Raw genomic sequence first — 21693 nt, 5'->3', positions numbered from 1 at the left:
GTATGAAGCATCACTAATGGGAAAAGTAAAAAAATACCATTTGGTAAAAGCATAATAACGATTTGTACGAGCATGATTATAAAATAAACATAAAATCACAAGAACGTTAACATTTAAAATATTACTAAAATGAAAACATTGAACCGATTGTATTTCCACGCAAACGAGTTGAACGACTCACGTGCACTTCAGGATAAATTGCGATTCGTGTTTGCATATTCCATATTTGACGGTTATAATATTGAAAATGTTTTCAATTCTAGTGTTTGTTTCAATTTAAATAGTTATATATGTATATGTAACATCGGTTATGATCAATTTATTGTTTGAACGTTTCGTCGATAAAACGATTTAAAGGTGGGCTGTAGAGGAAATAGCATGTTAGAAAACTTATTTATTATAATAGATGTGAGACAGTATCTTATAAATAACAACATAGATTATTAATAAAATGTAAAAAATAGGTTTACATAAATCAAAAACATTCTAAACGATAGTACTTTTGTATAAAATAATGGTTACTGAAGTCACAGTGCTTCATTCTTAAAGTGGCTGTAGGTTGATGTTTTTATTTCGAAGATAGGATTAGGCTTAAACAGTTAAGGTTTTCTATCAAGATATCTGTATCAGCCTCGAATTTGGCGAGTTGTGCAAGGTTGGCAGTATACCTGGTTACTTTGTCTACTTAATCTCTCTCCAGTCGTCTCCTTATTGCTGTCCATCTACTCCTTATTGTCGTCCCAATGGAGGTTATTAAAGAAAGAACATATGCATATCGTTCCCCATTTTTGCATTACAATATTTTTAGCGCAGCTACCTGGTCTCCCTCGTAAATGTTCGCCGTTGCTAAAATCGGCTAGAAGAACTACATCAATAATTCATTACTTTAATAAGCGTAAATCGCTAAACAAAGCATGACCTTTTATTCAAAATCCAAGCTCACCAAACCAAACTATCACTAAATACACATTTAAATTTTATTTTAAATTTCGTTCTGTTCAAAAGATTAAAACTTCATTTTATTTATTAAAACTCATAATAAATTATAAACGTTATGAATGATATGTTAAATGATTCAATACTCGTAAAGATTTCGCATGAAAGCGAAATCCGCGGCGTCCGTTTCGTTTATTAAACAGCAATTAGCGCTCAGTCGGCGTCCGTGGTTGGATCGGCTCTAGGTCGAAGAACAAAAGCGGCTACCGCGCATTGCTAACCCACGAACGGCTTTGTTTCACGCCCCATCTGCGACGCTATGCAGGTTTTATGTTTATACTATTAAGAGATCATTTTCTTATCTTGACGATTTTTCGCTCAAAGATTGTCTTTATAAGGACAATCGTGAAGCTTTTTATATACCTAGACAACATTTTCTACTTGTACTATTTTATTCAAAAGAAAGATTGATGGTGTTAAAATTGAAGTAAATTTTAAATGTCATTACATAATGTAGTATTTATTACTCAGATTATTATTAAAGAAGAGTACATTGGAGTTTTGTATATTTTTCTATAGTCAGACTTTTATATGGTATTAACATAAATCTTTAATTTTTAATCATTAACTTCCGTAGAGATTCTCTGTGAATTAGTTAAATAGAAAAAAATAAAGGACGTTGTAATACTATTACGGTTTACCTCCGTCTGCAGTTTGTAGTTATTTTCTCAATTAAATCAGGTTCTTTGTCTGACTAATGTTCAGCTGTAGTTAAGCCAGTAGCTTACGGAGGTGGACAGGTAAACCGCGTTTCGTACGCCACAGCGCAGACAGCTGATTTGTTACACAGACTTACCTATTAAGCGCATAACGTGGAACGAACAACCGTGTCACTGAACGATTGTTTCGGTCACACAACACGACATACATTTATGTTATTCCATAAGTTTAAATCGCCCGTCGCTTTTTGTTATTCGGTAATGAGTTAACGGATTATATTCGACAGTTTGACGATTTCACTATAATCTATTTGTTTCCCGTAATGCGTTGACAGATTAGAAATAAATAGTGACCGTCGCGTCGGCGCTCATTATTGTTTCGGTCTGAATGGTGAATGTAATTACAGGCGCAAATGACTTATCTTAATTTCTACAGTTGGCGACACATTGAGAGCGTTAAAAATGATTACAGTGTCAATGATTAGGTTTCTAGTTTGTTTTGTCGGTACAAAAAATATATTTATTCAGTGACTCGTCTTCTAAATCGTTGGTAGAGTTCGCTTTCGTAAAAATTGGCAATTTCAATTGGCAAAAAAAAACATTTGATATTTAATTCTAAATAAAAAGTTTTTATAAGAATAATTATATAATATTCAACATTTAGTGTGCATATACTAATATATGCAATCATATTTATATATGGTGAAGTGTAGTTACTATATAAAAGGTGAAATAACTGATTTAACCACTTCAAGTTGTGCTCTGAATTTTCTTGTAATTTCCATTAATTTTTGGAATTCCAATTGTTATGGTTATACTCAACCTTTCAAGCAATTTAAATGCCTTGTAACGCAGATATTACATTACAAATCGAGCAATTACTCGAAACGCCAGACATATCTCGAACGTCGTAGCTTTAGCAAATGGTTCCTCTAAAATTCAATTTGCCGAATAAACAAATAAATCTTAAACAATCGTTGATTAAGAACAATACACGTAATCTCTACACATATGTCCTAAATAATAATATTGTTATATTATTATAACCAAAAGCCATGTAATTATCAGATTGATTTTAATAAGTATTTTCAGTATATTTTTTATGAAGAATGAATGATAATTTTGTTTTTCTGACTTATTTAAGCCACGGCTTTAAATTTTTGAGGAGACTAGCTAATTAAGCATGTCTTTAAAACGACCCCACGGCAATTTTATTAATATCTAAGCTGTAAGCTAACCGGCCAACGTAACTTCTGTTTATATCGCACGACTCACGATGCAAAGCAACAGAGAGAGTTTTAAAATCGATTTTACTCTTCGCCCTATTTCGGCCACTATTTGTTTTATTCTACTCTTGTTAGTTTGCGAATGAACATAGTTTGCATACCGTTGATATAATAGAGATCTTTTCATACAATGGAGATCAATTCGTTACTTCTTAAAAAAAGCAAAATAGTCCAACAACTTAACACCAGCATTTGAGTCAATTTTTTGTAAATAAATTCGTTTCATAAACTCGACGCCCTATTACGAATGGCTATCTTACGTAATGTTCTTCAATTATTATTTAAATAAAAAACCGAAAGACTTGTTTTTACTTCTACTTGCTGACTTTTTTTGTTTTACTTTGGGTTTTGGCAATAAGTGCTAAGTTTTTTATGCTTTAACTTTGAGATTTAGCAATAAGTAAAATCGTTTTTTTTTATTATGAATTGTCCACGTTTGGATTTCCCAATTATTATTTTTTAATTTTGCGTCTTGTAAGTTATGTTTGTAAAATGATTTGACATACATTTCTTTATATGAGTATGCACTTTCTTTTCAGTGGACTTCAGTGTAGGATGACTCATGCGTTTAGTACAGCACTAAATAAATATTTTATTATATATATTTTGGACGCGTAAAAGTTTGCTATAACAAATCCACATGACGGTTATTGTTACCTAGTAACTCCTCAGCCTTGTGAACCTGTGAATGAATAGGCTCTTCACCTATTTTTCAGAACAAGCCTCTAAAGGCGAGGTTGAACAACCGCCTAGGGTTGTAGTCTTAAGAGCTTAGCAATATTATTTTTCCAGAACAGACTTTATTGTAAAGTAAATAAGGTTAATTTTTAAACGTTACGGGTAAATTTGTTTAGTTTAGTACTTGTTTTATCAGTCGATGGCTTTTATTACAAATTGATTGGCATAATTTCGCTTTTGCCTGTGTCTGGGTGTGACAGCTTAAACTTGACAACTATCAGACATTCATAACATATATATATTGTTATATTTTTTTAAGTAAATTTAAAATATTTTTTCCTTATTTAATAAATTATGCAACATTATAAATAAGTCATTCAAAACCACGAAATTCTTATTAAAATATCTAATGTGTCTTTTAAAATGGCGGAGACTAGTACATAATAAATTTTGTAGATACTAATTTCCGATCCGTGTATGAGGAGGGAGAGGGAGGGGAGGGGTTAGGTACCGTACCCCAGACAAGGTGTATGTAAAATTTTATGATGATCGTTTGAGTATTCAGTGTAAGCGTAACAAACAAACTTTCTTACTTATAATATATATATGTTGTTGTATTACAAATAGTACCTATACTTATAGAAATCGGTACTATTGATTGTTATCAGTAAACTAGTTAAAAGGTCAAGGAATTGTAAGAGGTTAGTCGAGGGCATTGTAAAATTTACTATGGAATAAGCTTTGAATTCGATTCCTTACAAAGACCCGATAACTTAGGGCATTGGCAAAAGTTTATCGCGTGATAAACAAATTAGATAAGGCTGGGCTGAGCCCGGTTGCCTATCTATCACGTTACCCTACAATTTCCTATGTAATCCTTGTAGATCCTGCATTCGTTAAGGTGATATAGAACGTAAGTATTTTTTGAATTTAGAATTTGTGTAAGATTTTTCATATTTTTTTCTATTAATATTTTATTATTAATGCGACTGTCGCTCTAATATTACCGAAAAAACATCTATATAAAATATATATTAGTATTTATTGACTTTTAGGCAGGATATATAAAAAATAATTGTTCTTTACTGACATACTCTGTAATTAAATGGCGGAAAAGAGTAACTACTGAGATTCTTGCCTGTTCTTCTCGATAAAATCTACTTTTCGAACCGGTGGTAGCTTTAAATTTAATTCAACAGTGTAAAATGACGATTCAAAAGATTCTTTTATGAGCTTACTTGAATAAAGAATATTTTGCGTTTGATATATATTTATTTATTTTATGTAAGAATTCACTTAAATATACATCTGTATTTACTTAGCATTTTTCAATATATTTTTGAGTCATGTAGTAGTATTTTCCTAACCATCTGTGTTTTCCGCTACATGTCTGGTTGTCCCGTGGGCGTGGTTTAATGCCGATAGACTGCGTCATTTAGTGAGCCATTCCTTGTCCGTTCAACTTGGCTCGCAATATAATGACAGACGATTGTACTGCTCATAAATATTATTGTATGTATATTTACTTTTGATCAAAAATAATTTATGTACTAAAACAGTAAGTAGTACATTAAACGGTTTATATACAACGCTTAGAACATGCAAGTTCCTTTTTATAATGTGAAAATTATGGAAATAAGTGTTAATTATGGGTAGTGGGTATAAATCTGATCCTACACACTTTTACATGACTTTTAAAATATATTAAAAAGTTCTTAATAGTTTAGGAATCGAAACAGTCGAGTAAAACTTTAGAGACATGATACAATGTTAATTTTATCATAGTGTTTGACTTTACACTTGTAATAATATTTTTTTGAATTTATATAAAAAAAATATGGTAGGTATTATGTTTTATTTAAAAACTTAATAATTTGACAACTCTCGTAATATAAAATTATTAAACTGAACACAGTAACTGGCCCACTTGGACATTAAACATTTGATTTCGTAACTATATACTATTGTTTAATATGTACAAGTAACATTGTTACAGATATATTTATTTGAAGATAATTCCGACTAGAAAACGACTATAGATCTAGTATTGTCTTAACTCTCATCTATGACAAATACATTTTACTTTAGTGGTAGATTTAGTACGTATTTTTGTTACAGCATGCAATGTTATTGAACCATGTTGATAATAAATCTGAGGATTGTCATCAATCTCTAGTTATTTTCGGGCCAATTGTATTTTCAGTCCAAAAGAGTTGCACCAATATATGTGCACACTCATGCAGCTGGAATGTTGCCATGCATAATGTGACAAATCGCTCTTATTACTTCCTGGAGCCTCGGCTTGCCCTCTCAAATCCCTCCGCTGGATTTCTTGGACCAATGTTGGCCGCAATCCAACCACGTGCTCGCAATCTTATTAAACCAATTCAGAGGAATGTCTTACTGGTGTTTTTAATATGATAACCGATGAGGACGTTAATAAATTAATTTAATGTGAAATTTTCTACTATAGGAGTACAATTTTCTTTACTCAAATTAGTTTTTAACATTATAAATTTTGACGTATACCGATTTTAAGATAGTCGTTGGACCTTATTAACCCTTTTAAATAGGCATTTAATCGTGTAATAAGACTATTTAGAAGATCTTTATGAGATCTACTTGAATAAAGAATGTTTTGAATTAATTTATTTAAATGCAAATATTTCAGCGGCTTAGAATTTAGATTTGTAGAACTGTTATAATAACCCGCAATTTAGTTTGTGTTATAGTTGTGCATGTTTTTAATTTGTTTCCTCAAAGAATCGGCATTGCGACTGAGCGAATGCAGTGCCTTTGTGAAATAAGAACGCTTGTATGTACATTCTTGCCAAAGTGCCAGGCGTGATTTTTTTTTGCATTATTAACTTGTAAATAAAAACAGAAGCTACGTATACCGAAAATATATTGTGTATGCGTATTTAACGGTCTGTAATCGTTCGTATACTAATATAAAGTGTTTTAGTCTAAGGTATTCTTGTAACAATCTCTCCTAAAACTTTAAAGGTCTTCAAGTTCCTTTTTTATATAGAACTGTCGAATATCAGCTTAGTGCATGAATGTCTCCTTGGGGACTGACTGAATTCACGTGAATTTACTGGATAAAACCGGCTAACGAACGATTCGCTTAAAGTAATTGTCCTCGGTGACTTTCTCTGGCATATTGATAGATAGGTTTGACGTCACTTTTGGGTAAATGGGTTGAACAATGTTTAAAGACGATATGTGTATACATTTACATACATGCTTCTAATAATATATACTCACAATATTATATACCCAAGTGTATTTTATACATATTGTTAAATAACTAATTGTTAGGACGGATTAATAAAATTATTTTTTTCTAAGTGTTTTATATCAGCTCCGGTCAGGCACCATGAATCAGGTAACTAAATAATAAATAAAGCTTTGAACGGCTTATTAATCAAATAAAGTCAATTGATACTCTACAAGTAACATAAAAGATTTATTACACAACTAAATTACATGTATTTTAATTTCGGCTGTAATATATCACATATGCCATTCGTGGTTTTAGCCCATGATTATACTGATATTAAATATTCATCTGTATTTTAATTAGGAATTCATGTCATCTTTAGTTTATACTTCTATCCCATTTATTTATTGGTAATTTATCGGGCGGTCGCCTGGCTGATCAATCTTCCCTGGGTATTTTACAGCTGGTATATTATGTCATACCTAAAAAAACAAATTAGTTAAGGTAATCAAACATCGATCATCATTGAACATCGATGTTTGTAATGAGAATTTATAAGTAAAGAAAACAAAAATAGAAAAAGGGTAAAATGACGAAAACATGAAGTTTTGTTACTAAAATATATATATATTTATTATTAAAATATTGTTATATATAGCAAGCGTCGTCTGTCGTTGGCCGTCACGGCATACGAGTTGGTTTTACCAAGACCAATAGATATTTCACATGAGGGAAGGATGGAATCTCGACTGCTACAGTAACCACACGGCAACTCCCTAATAAGGAATTAAAGTATTGTTACGTAAAAACTTATACAACAACACGCTGCGAGTCTTGAATTCTAAGATACTAGCTCAAACCGAATATAAGTTAAACTTTACGTTATGCATTCGTACTGTGTTCGAAGTTTAAGAGGAAAAGTTGCCATGTAGGTATTTTCCTCTGGGGCGCCTTAAGTTAACAAGTATACTCTATTCAATTTAATTTTATGTGTAGTTAGGTATATTAATAAATGACCGAAACGATGAGATTTTCATTTGGTTAAAAAACTGTGAATTTGAAGACTTTTTAAACTCAAATTACCCAGAAAGATTTTTTTTTAATTTAAATTAACGCCATTTGGCTGAAAAATATAAAAATATTTTTTTTTAAAGTTCTTCTATCTTTAAGATGAGTTCATAGCTTGTGTTTATAATTTACACTAATTACGAATATTTGTTAATTTATGATTTATTTTAAATGAAATTGTAACAATATGAAATTATACTACAATTAGCGTTTAAATAAATATGTAAGTAGACACAACAAGAATCAGTGAGCGTGAATAATTTGTTATTTGTTTTGTGTCCATATTAACTCTAGTAACTCATTATTATTTCGTAGACGATGCTGGAAAGTGCTACGGCGGTAATGCTACGTTGTTTTGTTTGAAAGCTAACTCTAATACATGCATAAAATATATTAAAACCACCGTTAATGTTTTAAAATTGAGTTGAGTTCTAAAAGTAGCTTAATGAATTTGTTAGTCTTAGCATTAGTTTATTAAAATGTGTTTAAACTAGATTTTGTTGTAGAGCATTAAAAACTTAAAAATTTAGTGACATATGTTACAATAATGTTGTGTATATTCATGATTTATTTTTGCTTCATTCGAAATGAAATAAACAAATAGAGCAAAAAGAATATTACTATGTTAATGATATGTTTAGGCTAATATAAAACAGTATTTATAAATAATATACTTCTTGTCTCCACTGACTCCCGCTACATATGTATAGTAACAGCTTTTTGATTTTGATAAAGATTGTTTGCATTTTTTAAATATATAGTACATAAAATAGCGCGCTTTTCGAAAATACTACTAAATGTTAATCCTTAGAAAGGCGGCAAACAAAGACTATCTAGAAAATGGTTTGGTTTCAGCGCGAAATTAATGGTCTGTTTTTAGTAGACGAACATTTAATTTAATTCAGCGAAATCTCTCGTCCGTTATTTTAGGAGTTATTATTAAAAAAATAAAGAATTTTGCTAATCGTAGTCTACTTAGTTCAATTAATATTCTACCGAACGAGTCTGTATTGTTTGGTATTTACTATAAAAGTGGAATGGGCTAGTTTCATAGTATAACCTGATGCAACTCGTAAAGTCCTGTGTGTTGTATCTCTCCTTTGGCTTTTTCTGTCCATTGCCATCTATAAGGCGAAGTGGACACTTACCATCAAATGGCATATTTACGTTTCTTTTTAAGTAAATACTTCTAGCCATTTTATTTTAAATATACATACCACCGTTGACTTGGTTCTATGCTTGTTTTATAAAAGTAGAGTCTATAGATTGTAAGTACCTACAAGTAAAGCACCCATCGTCGCGAAACGAGAACAAAGCGTGTTGAAAGCAGGTGGCGCGTCCGGGTGACCTAAAATGCAGGTGCCAGCTTATGTCACTTATGTAGCGGGAGGTTCAAGGGGGAGATGAGGCGGTAGCGGAAAATATATTTTTTTAACTTTACTTTGAAATAAATTGGTTTTACTTAATTCATTCGCGGATTACGAGTTATTCACCATAATATTATATTTTTACTTATATCAACTAATGATGTAATAAAGATAAAATTGTAAGTGGCCTTAGACAAATAAAAAAAGATTGATGAATTAGTTTAAGTTTATTGTATGATTAATTCGAGGAGCTCGTTAAGCCAATATAATATTGGATTTTGAGAATAAATATTGCTTGTCGCTACCTCTTTTAAATTGTCGTGTTAACTGAATTTCAAGTACCTAGTGTTTGCATTCGTTAATTGTCGAGGGGCCGTGCTCAACTTCTGTATAAAAGATATTTTTGTAACAAAAAACACTTGAACAGTGGAACTGTTAACGGTTTCAATGCTTTGGTCAATATTGTTTCGCAGCATGAATATTCGTACGTGGAACCGCAAAGGTTTGTTTTGTTTTTTAAGATTTTCTCTCATATTTTTGTTAGGCTTAAACTTTACTTGAATAGTTACAAAATAAGTAATTTAGCTATATTTTTATCTATATGATAATAAATTAACCAACATTACAGAAGATGCACGCCGAAAACAATTTGGATGTAATGTAAATATTACGAACGAATTTTACTTCGGTAAATACGTCTTTGACAACATACGTAGTACGTTAATAGCTAGTATGAATTACTGTAATGTTTGTTTAGCGTCGAATTCTCTTGGTGAGCTTGAAGAGCTACCTATTGATTACAAACAGCAAATACGATATAATCCTAACTTCCTAACGAATATTATAAATGGGGAAGTGAACAATTTTTCATACAGTATATTATATACATATATATCAGTAACATATTAATATTAATTAATAGAAGAAATAATTATAAAGATTTTTGTTAGTCTCACCGCATCATTTTTTCAGTGTTCCTCGATGTTTTTGACGTAGTTTGCAATAGAGCATATAACGACTTGTATACGCAGCACGGACCGATTGCCATAACGTAATTTGTCATTTCCATGTGAATTAATACTTAGTCGTATGCAAATGACAAGTTGTTATTGGGTTATAATACGCTCGGCTGAGCGTGATGTTCCGCGTCCGAATATGTTACTCGATGCGAATATCGAATGTGCCTTGCTGGAATCTATACATCTTTGAAGCTGAAGATACAGGAAAAATAACGAAATTACGACGGTTAGTGTTGCTAAAGCTATGCGGCACCTGTTTTTGGTTTATTTTATATCTGGTTGGCATTAAATACAATTCGACACCGTTTAACCATGATCGAGAATGTTGTCGAATATATTTACTTGAGAAGAAGATTTTTCTGTAACTCTTTACTGTAAACCGTTCAAACGATTATAAATACATTGGTATAAATTCGACCCAGTCGCCGAGATGGCCCAGTGGTTAGAACGCGTGCATCTTAACCGATGATTTCGGGTTCAAACCCAGGCAGGCACCACTGAATTTTCGTGTGCTTAATTTGTGTTTATAATTCATCTCGTGCTCGGCGGTGAAGGAAAACATCGTGAGGAAACCTGCATGTGTCTAATTTCAACGAAATTCTGCCACATGTGTATTCCACCAAGCCGCATTGGAGCAGCGTGGTGGAATATGCTCCATACCTTCTCCTCAACGGGAGAGGAGGCCTTAGCCCAGCAGTGGGAAATTTATAGGCTGATTATGTATAAATTCGACTACAAATAATATTGCAGTACAAAGACATTGCTACCCAAGCCCATCATTATCAAGTTTCGTATAAGAAATTCAAAGCAAATGTAGTCGTATTACTCTTATTGAAAAGTAATCAATTCTGCTTTATATAATTCATATTTTTCTTTTACATTATATAATATCACTTCGTATAGTCGACTATCGTGACTGAATAATCGTTTCTTATAGAAGTCTATGAAATAGTAGGTAGTAACCCTATTTCCATTCAATACGTAAGTTCATAGTAACTATGGCAATTCAGTTGCAAACAATAGAGAAGCAAGAGGAACTAGAACCAGTGTCTCGACATAGCCGACAGTGATAGTGATATCTTACGACAATGCTTTGATGATGAATCCTCGTCGAGCTGGCCGACTGCCAGTGTCGTTCGGTATCTCCACCGCAACTTGGAAACACACTGCATTTTTAAACTTAAGTACCTTTTTGGATATCTTAAGAAGAGTCTGTAGTGAAGAGGCCGCTGTCTTTACGTATTTTATTTTTTATTCGATACGTCATTGGAGGTTATCGTTTAAAAATGTAGTAAAAATGCCAAGAGAAAAATTTGAAAATGTATTTCGATGAAAATTATCTTATAAATCAAAATAACTAAAAGAAATGTTAATCTATGTATACATATTAGTTGTTCACGTTCATGCTCGGTTCCTATCTTTAACGAATCGTTATTGTGCATTAGTAACCGATCGTTTTTGAGTTACGAATAGCGAGCCGATAAAGTAGTTCCTATATAGGCAATTTCTAAAATTAAAGGGTGGTTTTGAATTCGTTTAGCAGGCAATACTATCATCCGTAAGTAAAACGACTCGTTTCTTGAATATAGTAAAAATATAAGGAAGTTAAAAATTGCTTGAAAATTTATGAAAAATTAGTGTATTAAATATGATGCCATTTAAAAGGCTTACTTAAGCTCAAACATTTATAGTTATAAGTCTATTGTGTGCGAAGATAAATTTCGTTTCTAAGGCACAGAAGAATTATGGCTTGTTTCTTGATGCCATCGTTACACGTCAACGCTCTTTACTCTTGATTTATGAAATAAAACTCGCTACCAGTAACATGGGCCCGCATGAAAGCAATACTTACATTGGTTCTCTTTACAAAATAGCAAGCACACACACTGACACTTAGAATAAAAACATCGTAAGTTTAAATTGTTTACAAAAAATAAAGGCTATTTTAATATTATGTAAAATTTTGACGTTGATTGCGATATTTCATTTTAAAAATTGCTTATTCATTTTTATAATTGGAGTTTGTTTCTATTGTTACGTCAACGAGGTATCGTAACAAACGTAGCAGTTGAATCATTAGATTTCGCAGTGTTCATAACTCGTTTTATGCTTTTTAGTCGAATCTGAACTTTTAATATTTTCCGTTCTCGTATATTTAGTGTCTGCATACAGCAGGTGTTTTCATCGACGTTAATTGAAGAGCAAAATGTATGGGCGGTTGGTGCGGCTCTAAGCTACGTTCGTACTAAGCACTTTTCTTAATGTGCCTCGCTACTCTCGTCTCGAGTTCCACGAGAGCCTTAGCGTAGGATTAAGCTTGTTATACTTGACTAACTACGCCGCGTGCGAGAAACTCATAACGTACGCTGAAATAGTTCGTTTTAATTAGACGTTGAACATTGCTAATTATCCATAATGGCACGATAGATAACCAATGGACAAAGTAATTACACATTCATGTTTATTTTTTTTATGAAGGTATTGTTTTGTTTAGGTGGAAATAATAGATCAATACGTATGAGAAATATTCCATAGTTTTTGTGAATATATTGTGTCGCATGCTATTAAAGTTGCGCCTTTGTGTTTTATAATGTTGCTATCAATTCGAAATTTGAAATCACTCGTCTCAATTCGCCATCTGTACGTCCACAAACGGAATATTAGATGCATACGTTTGAGAGACACGGCCGGTATAAACGGTGGGATGATGACCGGGATCGCGTCGTTTCTTTAATGTATAAAAGATGACGAGAGCGTTGAACGTAGATGGGTTATTTATACGGAATGATTGTTGTTCTTCAAGCGTAGATAACTTTAGTCAGGACTTACATTCATTATACGTTTATATTTAAAAAAAATCGTTTGATATAAATTACATTTTCCGATTTCGATACTAAGTTTTACTCCTTTTATTACCCAATACATTATAACTGAAAAAAAATAATTATATTGATACAATGGTGTTCTTTTGGCTGATTTAGGCCCCGGCAGTCATTCTCAAAGGAGATTAAACAAATGGGCATGTGATTTTATGGCACAGTAATTCGAATTCAAGAACTCGGGAACTGCAGCCTTATAAACTGGCCATTTAATTAGACTAACGAGGCCGTTAATGATGGACTAAGCTATAATATGTCTCACGAAATATCTACTACAGTCGTATTAATTTTATAGTGACACATCTGAACTGATTACCTTTAAATTAATAAGTAGAACAAGATTCTTATCCTTATCAACAGTGTTAAAGCCTTTGCTTTACAAAATACACAGCACTGTCATCAATCAATGGGAATCCTGCCATCATTACTAAATAAAATATTTATATGTAATTGAATTATATTCAACATTTCTATTTACACTTAACCTTTTGTACATACATAATTTTTATTTATAAATGTTAACATAATGTTAATTAACTTATGTTACCTTAATTTGTCTAGGTTCGGGAAAATCATACACGATGATGGGCGCACCCGGACCCAACGAAGGCGGTATCATACCTCGTCTCTGTGACGCGTTGTTTGAAAGAATCGCGCGCCAACAGTCGCCCCCTGCCCTCACATACAAGGTAAAAATACATCGAACGTGATAACTCTAAGTAATAGCTCGAAAGTGTGGCTAAAGGAAAGATTGGTGTTTACCAACCAAGTTGGTAAGTAGGGGTGGAAAATTAGTCCATGGTTTGAAGATGTAGGAAGATTTAACTTGTACAAGAGCAGGTTGTACGTGAATAAATTAATAGTTACAAATATATTTTTAAAGTCAATCCTTAATAAACGCTCTAAAAAGGAGTAAACTTTGAAGTAAATCAATTTTTTAAATTGATATGATATAGAAACTCGTTGAAAGATTTTTCAGTTTGGCTTTATTTTTATAAAAAGTTGACAAAATTCTACGGAATATTACAACAACAACTTCGATTACATACTTACTCTTTAAATCTTATAATAAGAGTAAATTTCTGATTATATTTTTCTCTTTAGGTGGAGGTTTCGTATATGGAGATTTACAATGAACGTGTGCACGACCTCCTCGATCCAGAGACGACGCGGCGTTCTCTGCGCGTGCGCGAACATGTGGTTTTGGGACCCTACGTCGATGGATTATCACAACTCGCCGTTACGTCATTCCAGGTCAGTAGATCATCTCAATGGATCGGAAACTAATTATAATTAAGGTCAAATATTCGAATGAAGATGGTGATAAGCATACAAATAAGACTATCTGTCCTGCACTAGGACTTGGACTAAACGTATATCATTTTAGTAGTTAACAGTTATTTTTGAAAACTATAACGAAACTAATATGTATATCTTAATAATCAGAATAATAGTGCTCCCATTTTGAATGCATTTGCCTCTTCTTTTTTTATTATGATGCTTTACATCATCAGCAAATTCACAAAATTAATTCGGATTATTGAAAAGTGGTCTCAAAACAAATAATGGACTAACCATTAATAGTTAAATTTGTATAAAGATAGTATTATCGTATAATAGGTGTTGCGCAAACGCAACTCCTACGCTACATATAATTTGAAAGCTCTGAAGAAATTGCGTAGGAGTCATGTCAGAGCCGCGTTTATCTAAGTACGCCGTCTATAGAACGAAGTGAACGGATGAAATATCTTTCATAATCGTTGTTATAAATATTTGTTTTTTAAATGTTTAGTACTACAAGTTAAATAAAAAAAACGAGAGGAGTCGTGGGACACGTGGTTGGACGAATTTGCTTTCAAAAAAATTGTATCTAAATAACACATGAAAAAAATGAATTAACAACTTTTGAGAATAATGAAACGACAATGACAAAACTGTTATTAAAATCCCGTGTTAATTAAAACAATAACAAAAAACTTTTGTTAATATTATAATAAACCTACGATATAGTATTCTATAGAAAGAGACAGAATGATGATACGTGATGATTTTTGCCAGTTAACTCCACTGTCAACCACGTGAAATAACTTCGAACTTCCAAAAGGAAAAGAAAAATATCTTAGCGACAAAAATAGATGACAACGATCTGTTTAAGGGAATTTAAGCCTAATTTAATTTGAAGCTTATTTTTAAGGCACGAATTTGGTCTTTTTATTTGAATAATATCCCGAGATGGATGCTAAATAATTATTGTTTGAAAGCATCAAAAATTGTTCCGCCGTAGATGAAATCGTCGTTTTCTCTCAGATTGGCCGTTCCGACAGCTTCATTACGGTTAGTTGAAGCTCGAGGGCTTAACGGTATCCATTATTTCTCTCGAATCGCTTTGAACATCCTTCAGGCCAGCAGTTTTGCTTTGAAAATGTTTAATTTTGCTTCGAGCCCGCTCAAACCGACTCATCAGATTCGGTTTGTGATATCGTATTCGTTTGTTATTTTTAATTAAATTTAATCTGATAATACCCTTTCATTCAACCGCTCTTGATTTACATGGAAATGGTTTTGTCGTGTCCAAACTTACGGGGCGATGGTTATTTTCTCGTTACAGTTTATTAATTGTAATTTTTTCTTTATAAGCTAATATTTATAATATTCAAAAACGTTTTATGTTGATTTATAGTGTACATTACAATAATAGTAGTCAATAAATATTAAAGAAAAAGCAAACATTTTTGGAAAATCCAAAAGGACTCCCATAACGCCTATTGAGTCGACTGTATATCATGTCGAATGTATAAAGTAGTGTATTGAGATACCTAAGTCTTTTCGTAATTATAATTATACGACACTGAATAAGATAGTTATTCCCAATAATACCATACAATGACTGAAGCGAATTGATTTAACAGTGTTTTCGGTTTTTACGTTTTATGGCCTATTTTCTTGTTAATTATATGATATACCTGTAGTTAGAAAACAATTTGTGAATATATATTGTATATATATATATGTATATTTGCTGTAGCAATGATCAACGAACACTGTCTTCAAAATATCTTATAACTTTCCACCTAGCTTTTTACGTCAATACAGCAACTAACAACGCCAGTTACGAGTATGATGTAATCTACATACTAACCTAACCTAACTTAAATTATGAAGTAAAATATTTATACTAACAAATCAATACATTAACTTTCAAGATCACATTACATCGCAAAATATATAAAAATAGTAACAAAATATTGGCTTCATCGAAAACAATTTGATAATTTACATTAAGAATACAACAAATCACGGCACAAAAGTACAATAATAAAAGCAGTCGCCGAAACGAAGCGAACAATTTGTTTCGATCGTAACGCATTCTATAATACTTCGCATCGTGAGTCAAATGTAACGTGTAAACGTGATAAGCTGTTTACCTACAGGCTGATAAATCTAGTGGAGCGCTTTTGATTCTATTTAACTGGCAACGACAATAACCTATTCAATGTGTACAAAGAAGCTGAATTAATATAAATGTTTAATAACAGGGCGACATAGTCGCTTTAGCGACGAAGCTCTTAAATAGAGAAAAAAAAAAAAACCTATTCAATATATACGTATAAAATATAGAATGGATTAAAATAGACTCCTTGAAACGAGTTTTATCTGAAAAAAAATCCTTTTAAATCTTTCTTTTATATTAAGAAAAAAGCAGCTGCGGGCTATGTCTAAGTAAACAAGCGATTCGAACCCGTATTTGTGTAAGGAAACCATTTCAATTTTACTCTCATGAACCGGCGTATTTTCTTGCGAAATCAAAATATCAATTGATAATTTTGCTCGTTTTGTTTCCTTGGTGACTTATGTCTGTCTACGCAGAAGCAAATTACTCTCACATCATCGTTTTGAGTTTTTCTTACATCATAAACTCCTTAAAGGAAGGGAACTCATCTGCCATAGCATTATTGAATGATTACTTTACGAGTACGAATGGTACTTATATGACTATAGTTTGTTGAAACACAATTTGTATATATTTGTATATGTAAATATTAAGTTCTATTTGTGTATTGCACTTTGAACTTTGGAATTTGAGTTACGTCAAAGTGAGTGATTTGAATTAATCCTCGCCTTATTGCCTCTGCTGAACATTTTTCCATCCAATTGATTGATAATTAAAAAATAAATTGAGATTTAATTGGGTTCTGCAGTTAAAATCCTTGGCAGTATTCCAAGTGATCCTAATTTATCCATTATTTTGATTTTTACATGTTTAATAAAATATTTATTTTCATGTATAACCAAAAACTAAGTCTTAACTTTATGAACACATACACATACATACATATACCAATAAACATACTATCCTAAAACTCAGCTTGAAACCGACTATACTTTTAATTATATTATTATATCAACTTTTACGTGCGACGATTGACGACAGGGTCAGCTAGTATGCTAATATTCTTTACACCAAAATTTATTTCTAACAAAGATACAGTTTATTATACATCAAGTTAATTCTCTGTTTTACTGCTCATTATTTTAAACTATCCTTGTATTTGTGAGTGACAACTCCGTCTCGTTTCTTCCTTTGCATTTTGTTTAATTGGGCATATCAGACGCTTTGTATTCTCCTATTCCCGGATGGCTCGTCTCAAGACGTACTCTTGTTTAAATTTTACTTTAGCTGTCTTTATTTCATTTTAACCGACTCGAAAAGAGAGGCTTTCTGTATTTATTTTCGAGTTTATCTTAAAAGTACCGTATACATTTTACGAAGGCTTTTGGAATTTGAAAGACGTTGAAATCATTAAGAGTATTTTTAATTATGATTAAATAATCTCTAGTATATTCCAATCGAAAAAGGAATAAAGATAAACAAATATTTGATATACGTAAGCCACGCGATTTGCTAATAGCTCCGTTATAATGTGCACTCGTAAGAGTTATTATATACTTCAAATATTCCACACAATGTCACTAAGCTACTTACATATGTCCACTTTAATTTTATTTCCAAAGTTCCGATAACAGTTTCGTCGACGTTCAAAATGCCATTTTAGGGCAAATCCATAATTAATACCACAGATTATTTAAGCTCTCGACCAATGATGACGCTTAAATTCGATGACAAATGTTGTTTATTTGGCTTTAGTGCTCTTGAGGTTAGAAAATATTCTATATTAACTCTTACCAATTGTAGATTAGGACAAGAAATGAGTAGTGAGTTGTCAAAAAAAATTTGTGTTTCGAGAGTCAAAAGTATAGAGCATAATATGATATATATGTATTTTGCACTGAATTGCGGTCGCTATTGTAATATTAAATCCACTGCATCATCAATGTAATATTAAACACCACCCGATGTGGTTGTTAGAATTTGCAATGCAATGCTCATATTGTTTTCTATCGACGCATTTATTTTAAATTAACGCATAGCCGTCCGTGACTTTGTTGCTATAAATATGTATTTTTAAACATTAGGTATTTAGGTATATTTCGTATAAAAAAATAGGTCAAAATATTGTATCCATTTTATCATGATTTAGTGTTTAGAAACAATAGTTCCTAAGTTCTGAAATAGTGTCTCTTGGTTGTATCTTTACTCAATTTGTCGTATCAACAAGTCAAATGTAAGTTTTATGCGTTTCAAAATTTTTAGTAGTATTTAAACTGACCAAGTTAAAATAAATATATTAGATCAACGCATATAAACAGTTTGTCGTATTCTCAGGACAGATTTTAAAGATAATTGTTAATAAATGATCAGATAATATTATCCATACACAACATATGACCGCTATTCTCTCATCAATGTAGCAATATATAATATATAGTATAAATAATCGACTTATACATGACGTGGAAATTTGAAAAATATACCTATATCTTTTTAATTTATATAGCATCATATCCATATACGTTTATTGTATAAAACGAAATTTTATGAAGGTTTGATATGTCACTACGGTAGATATTTAATATCGGTTCTTTCGGTTCTTCGTTCGGATCGATTCATGTTATGCATTATCATTTGCATGACTCCTCGAATCTAGAGCAGTTTTTATAACAAAAAAAAAACTGCTGAATTGAATTGAATATATCAAGCTAACAGATGTTCGTTATGTAATAAGCTATCGGGTGAAATTGGTTTAGAGGCGATACATATGCCTCGTGAGATATGCTGGGTAAAAGAGATCAGGAATATCACTACGTATGTACAACAAAACAGCATAATCACAGTCTTATTAAGGAAAAGAATCACCAGATACCTCAAAATACGATTTGTTATTTTATTTTTCAAAACATCGGACATACAGACAAAAACGAGAGAGAGAGAGAGACAGACAGACCAGCATTATGGTATCGGACCTACCGACCGACAAATAGTCATTCATGTTACCGATAGCTTGATTCTGTCTGGATATTTCTCAGGTAGGTCTCCCCGCTAAAAATTCTTTAGTTAAAAATAAAAATGTTATTACCCCAAGTGCCGAAGTGTTACAGATTTACTCTCTCCTATGTTTAACAAGTCTCAGGAGTTGAGAGCAACGAGCTGTTAAATTTGTTTATTGAGGTGCTTTTATGTAACGAAATGAATTATGCCTCGTAGACTAGTCTACGTAAGCGAAACACAACGTCTCTAAAGAAAAGTAATCAGACATTAGTCATGTTTACCGTTAGGAGATCACATTCAGTTTGTCTGTTTCCTGGTATTTTCTTTCATTGCTTATTATACAATTGTAGACAATAAAATACATGTCAGAAATTAGATGTTAAATGATTTAAAATAAAAAGTTCTGATTGTATGTGTCAAATATTTCAAATATTTTGTGTCGAAGCAATACTGAATTTATAAAGAACCCTACCGTCACCTTTAAACCTTCCACCCACGATGGTTGGGGCACCTATCCACAAATTTGAAAAGACAAGAGAAAGAATAACAAAAACCTGATATCGCCGTCGAGCGACTCTATCGCGAAACATATAAATTTTGAGTTTGTTTTATTTTGATAGTGGAAACGTATACAATATACAAATACGAATGTTTCACAAGTCGTGCTTGATGTTTAATCACTGACGAATCGAATAAACGGTTCCACAGGGACGGGTACGAACACCGAATTGCTACCATTAACGATGCCGTTCGCAGAAAACAGGTAATATCGGCTGAAGGGTAATATAAATACCGAATTGTAATGGTAACCAACATAAACAATAGCGAATGAAACGTTTGGTCCAAGAATTAATTACGGCAAAGCTGGACATTGTTTTAACGCTTTCACTATATTTCTCGAAGATAGTATGTTTTCCTCCTATAGTTAGATGACCTTTAGCCTTTTCGTACAGATTTATAGTCTGGAAACACATTTTTCACGTAAAAATTCTCAACAAGAATGAACCAACGAGATCAAAAATATTGTTTACTATAGTAATAATATCAGTTGTTATCTTATAATAACCAGGAATGTTGTGGAGCTACGTAATCGTAACCGAAACTATCGGATATCCGGAATAAAAATCTATCCGTAAATGTAACCGATAAAAATATATGTTTTATTGTTTTGATTTTTGCATTTTGTGTTATACTTAAAGAGAGTATTTTACAGCTATTAGTTTTTTTGTGATGATATCTACTACTATGTATACCAAATAAAGGCAAATTAATATCTTGTTATTTTTCTTTTACAACTTCTAAATAATCTAATATCCGTAATCGAAACTATCCGAAACAATTGGATAATACGAAATAATTTCGTATCCGTAACCGCACCTAAAAACGGTAATATTTACATATTCGATAAAAAATCAGCATATGCGTTAATTGCTAAGTTTTACTTTGACGGCACGAAAAAACGAGTTAAAGTGTACCGAACACTTTAACTCGTTTTTTCGTGGCGTCAAATTACCAGTCCGTTTGTTTATTCGTCTATCGTCATTCATTTTCAACAATTCTATACATGATACTGTGAACACCAAAGCCTATTTTAAATTAAATATGTTAAACATTCCAGCTATACTATGAAAATATTTATTTACGGATTTTTAAAAAAGTACATTAATATCTTTATAATTTATCTCAAACAAGTCCGGATCTGTGAATCGAGTTTAAAGTTTTGTTTATCTTTAAAGATTTGTCGGAAGTTTCTCATAAATTAATAAGTAGCTCTTATTTATTATTTGATATAATTTTCGGGACTTCTATTTTTGATTAATGAAAAAAAAATATTATGTCCTCTTTTAAAGTTGGTGCCGTCCGTTTTTATTTCATAGTTAAGCGGACTGGTAATTGGCCTATCTGATGGTAATGGTATTAATCATTACTCATATCACCAACGCGCCTTACTTGGAAACTAATGTTTTTGTGCCTTGTGCCTGTAGTTAGACTGGCTTATTCACCTTGCATAAAGCCCTAACAACAATTGACTTGTTTTTTTTATAATTAAGCCGCTTAGATATCCAAGTTGGACAAATGAACGAATTGAACATAGCCGAGTTGATATACTCTTTTTTCTAATTACTTTTG

General features: G+C 32.0%; 1 protein-coding gene across 6 annotated transcripts in view; it reads left to right on the top strand.

The window, feature by feature from the left end:
* The window catches only part of LOC113393787 (kinesin-like protein KIF13B), a 117404-nt gene that overhangs the window by 69833 nt on the left and 25878 nt on the right, over positions 1-21693 (top strand). For all 6 annotated transcript variants that reach the window (XM_026630842.2, XM_026630838.2, XM_026630841.2 and 3 more), the window contains exons 4-5: positions 13737-13864; positions 14280-14429. In XM_026630842.2, the coding sequence (XP_026486627.2) occupies positions 13737-13864; positions 14280-14429 (278 nt within the window). The remainder of the gene's footprint in view (positions 1-13736; positions 13865-14279; positions 14430-21693) is intronic.

The sequence above is a fragment of the Vanessa tameamea genome, chromosome 2 (assembly GCF_037043105.1).
Source record: "Vanessa tameamea isolate UH-Manoa-2023 chromosome 2, ilVanTame1 primary haplotype, whole genome shotgun sequence".
NCBI lineage: Eukaryota > Metazoa > Arthropoda > Insecta > Lepidoptera > Nymphalidae > Vanessa > Vanessa tameamea.
Note: the sequence above shows the minus strand (reverse complement) of the source record. Positions and strands in the feature narration are given on the sequence as shown.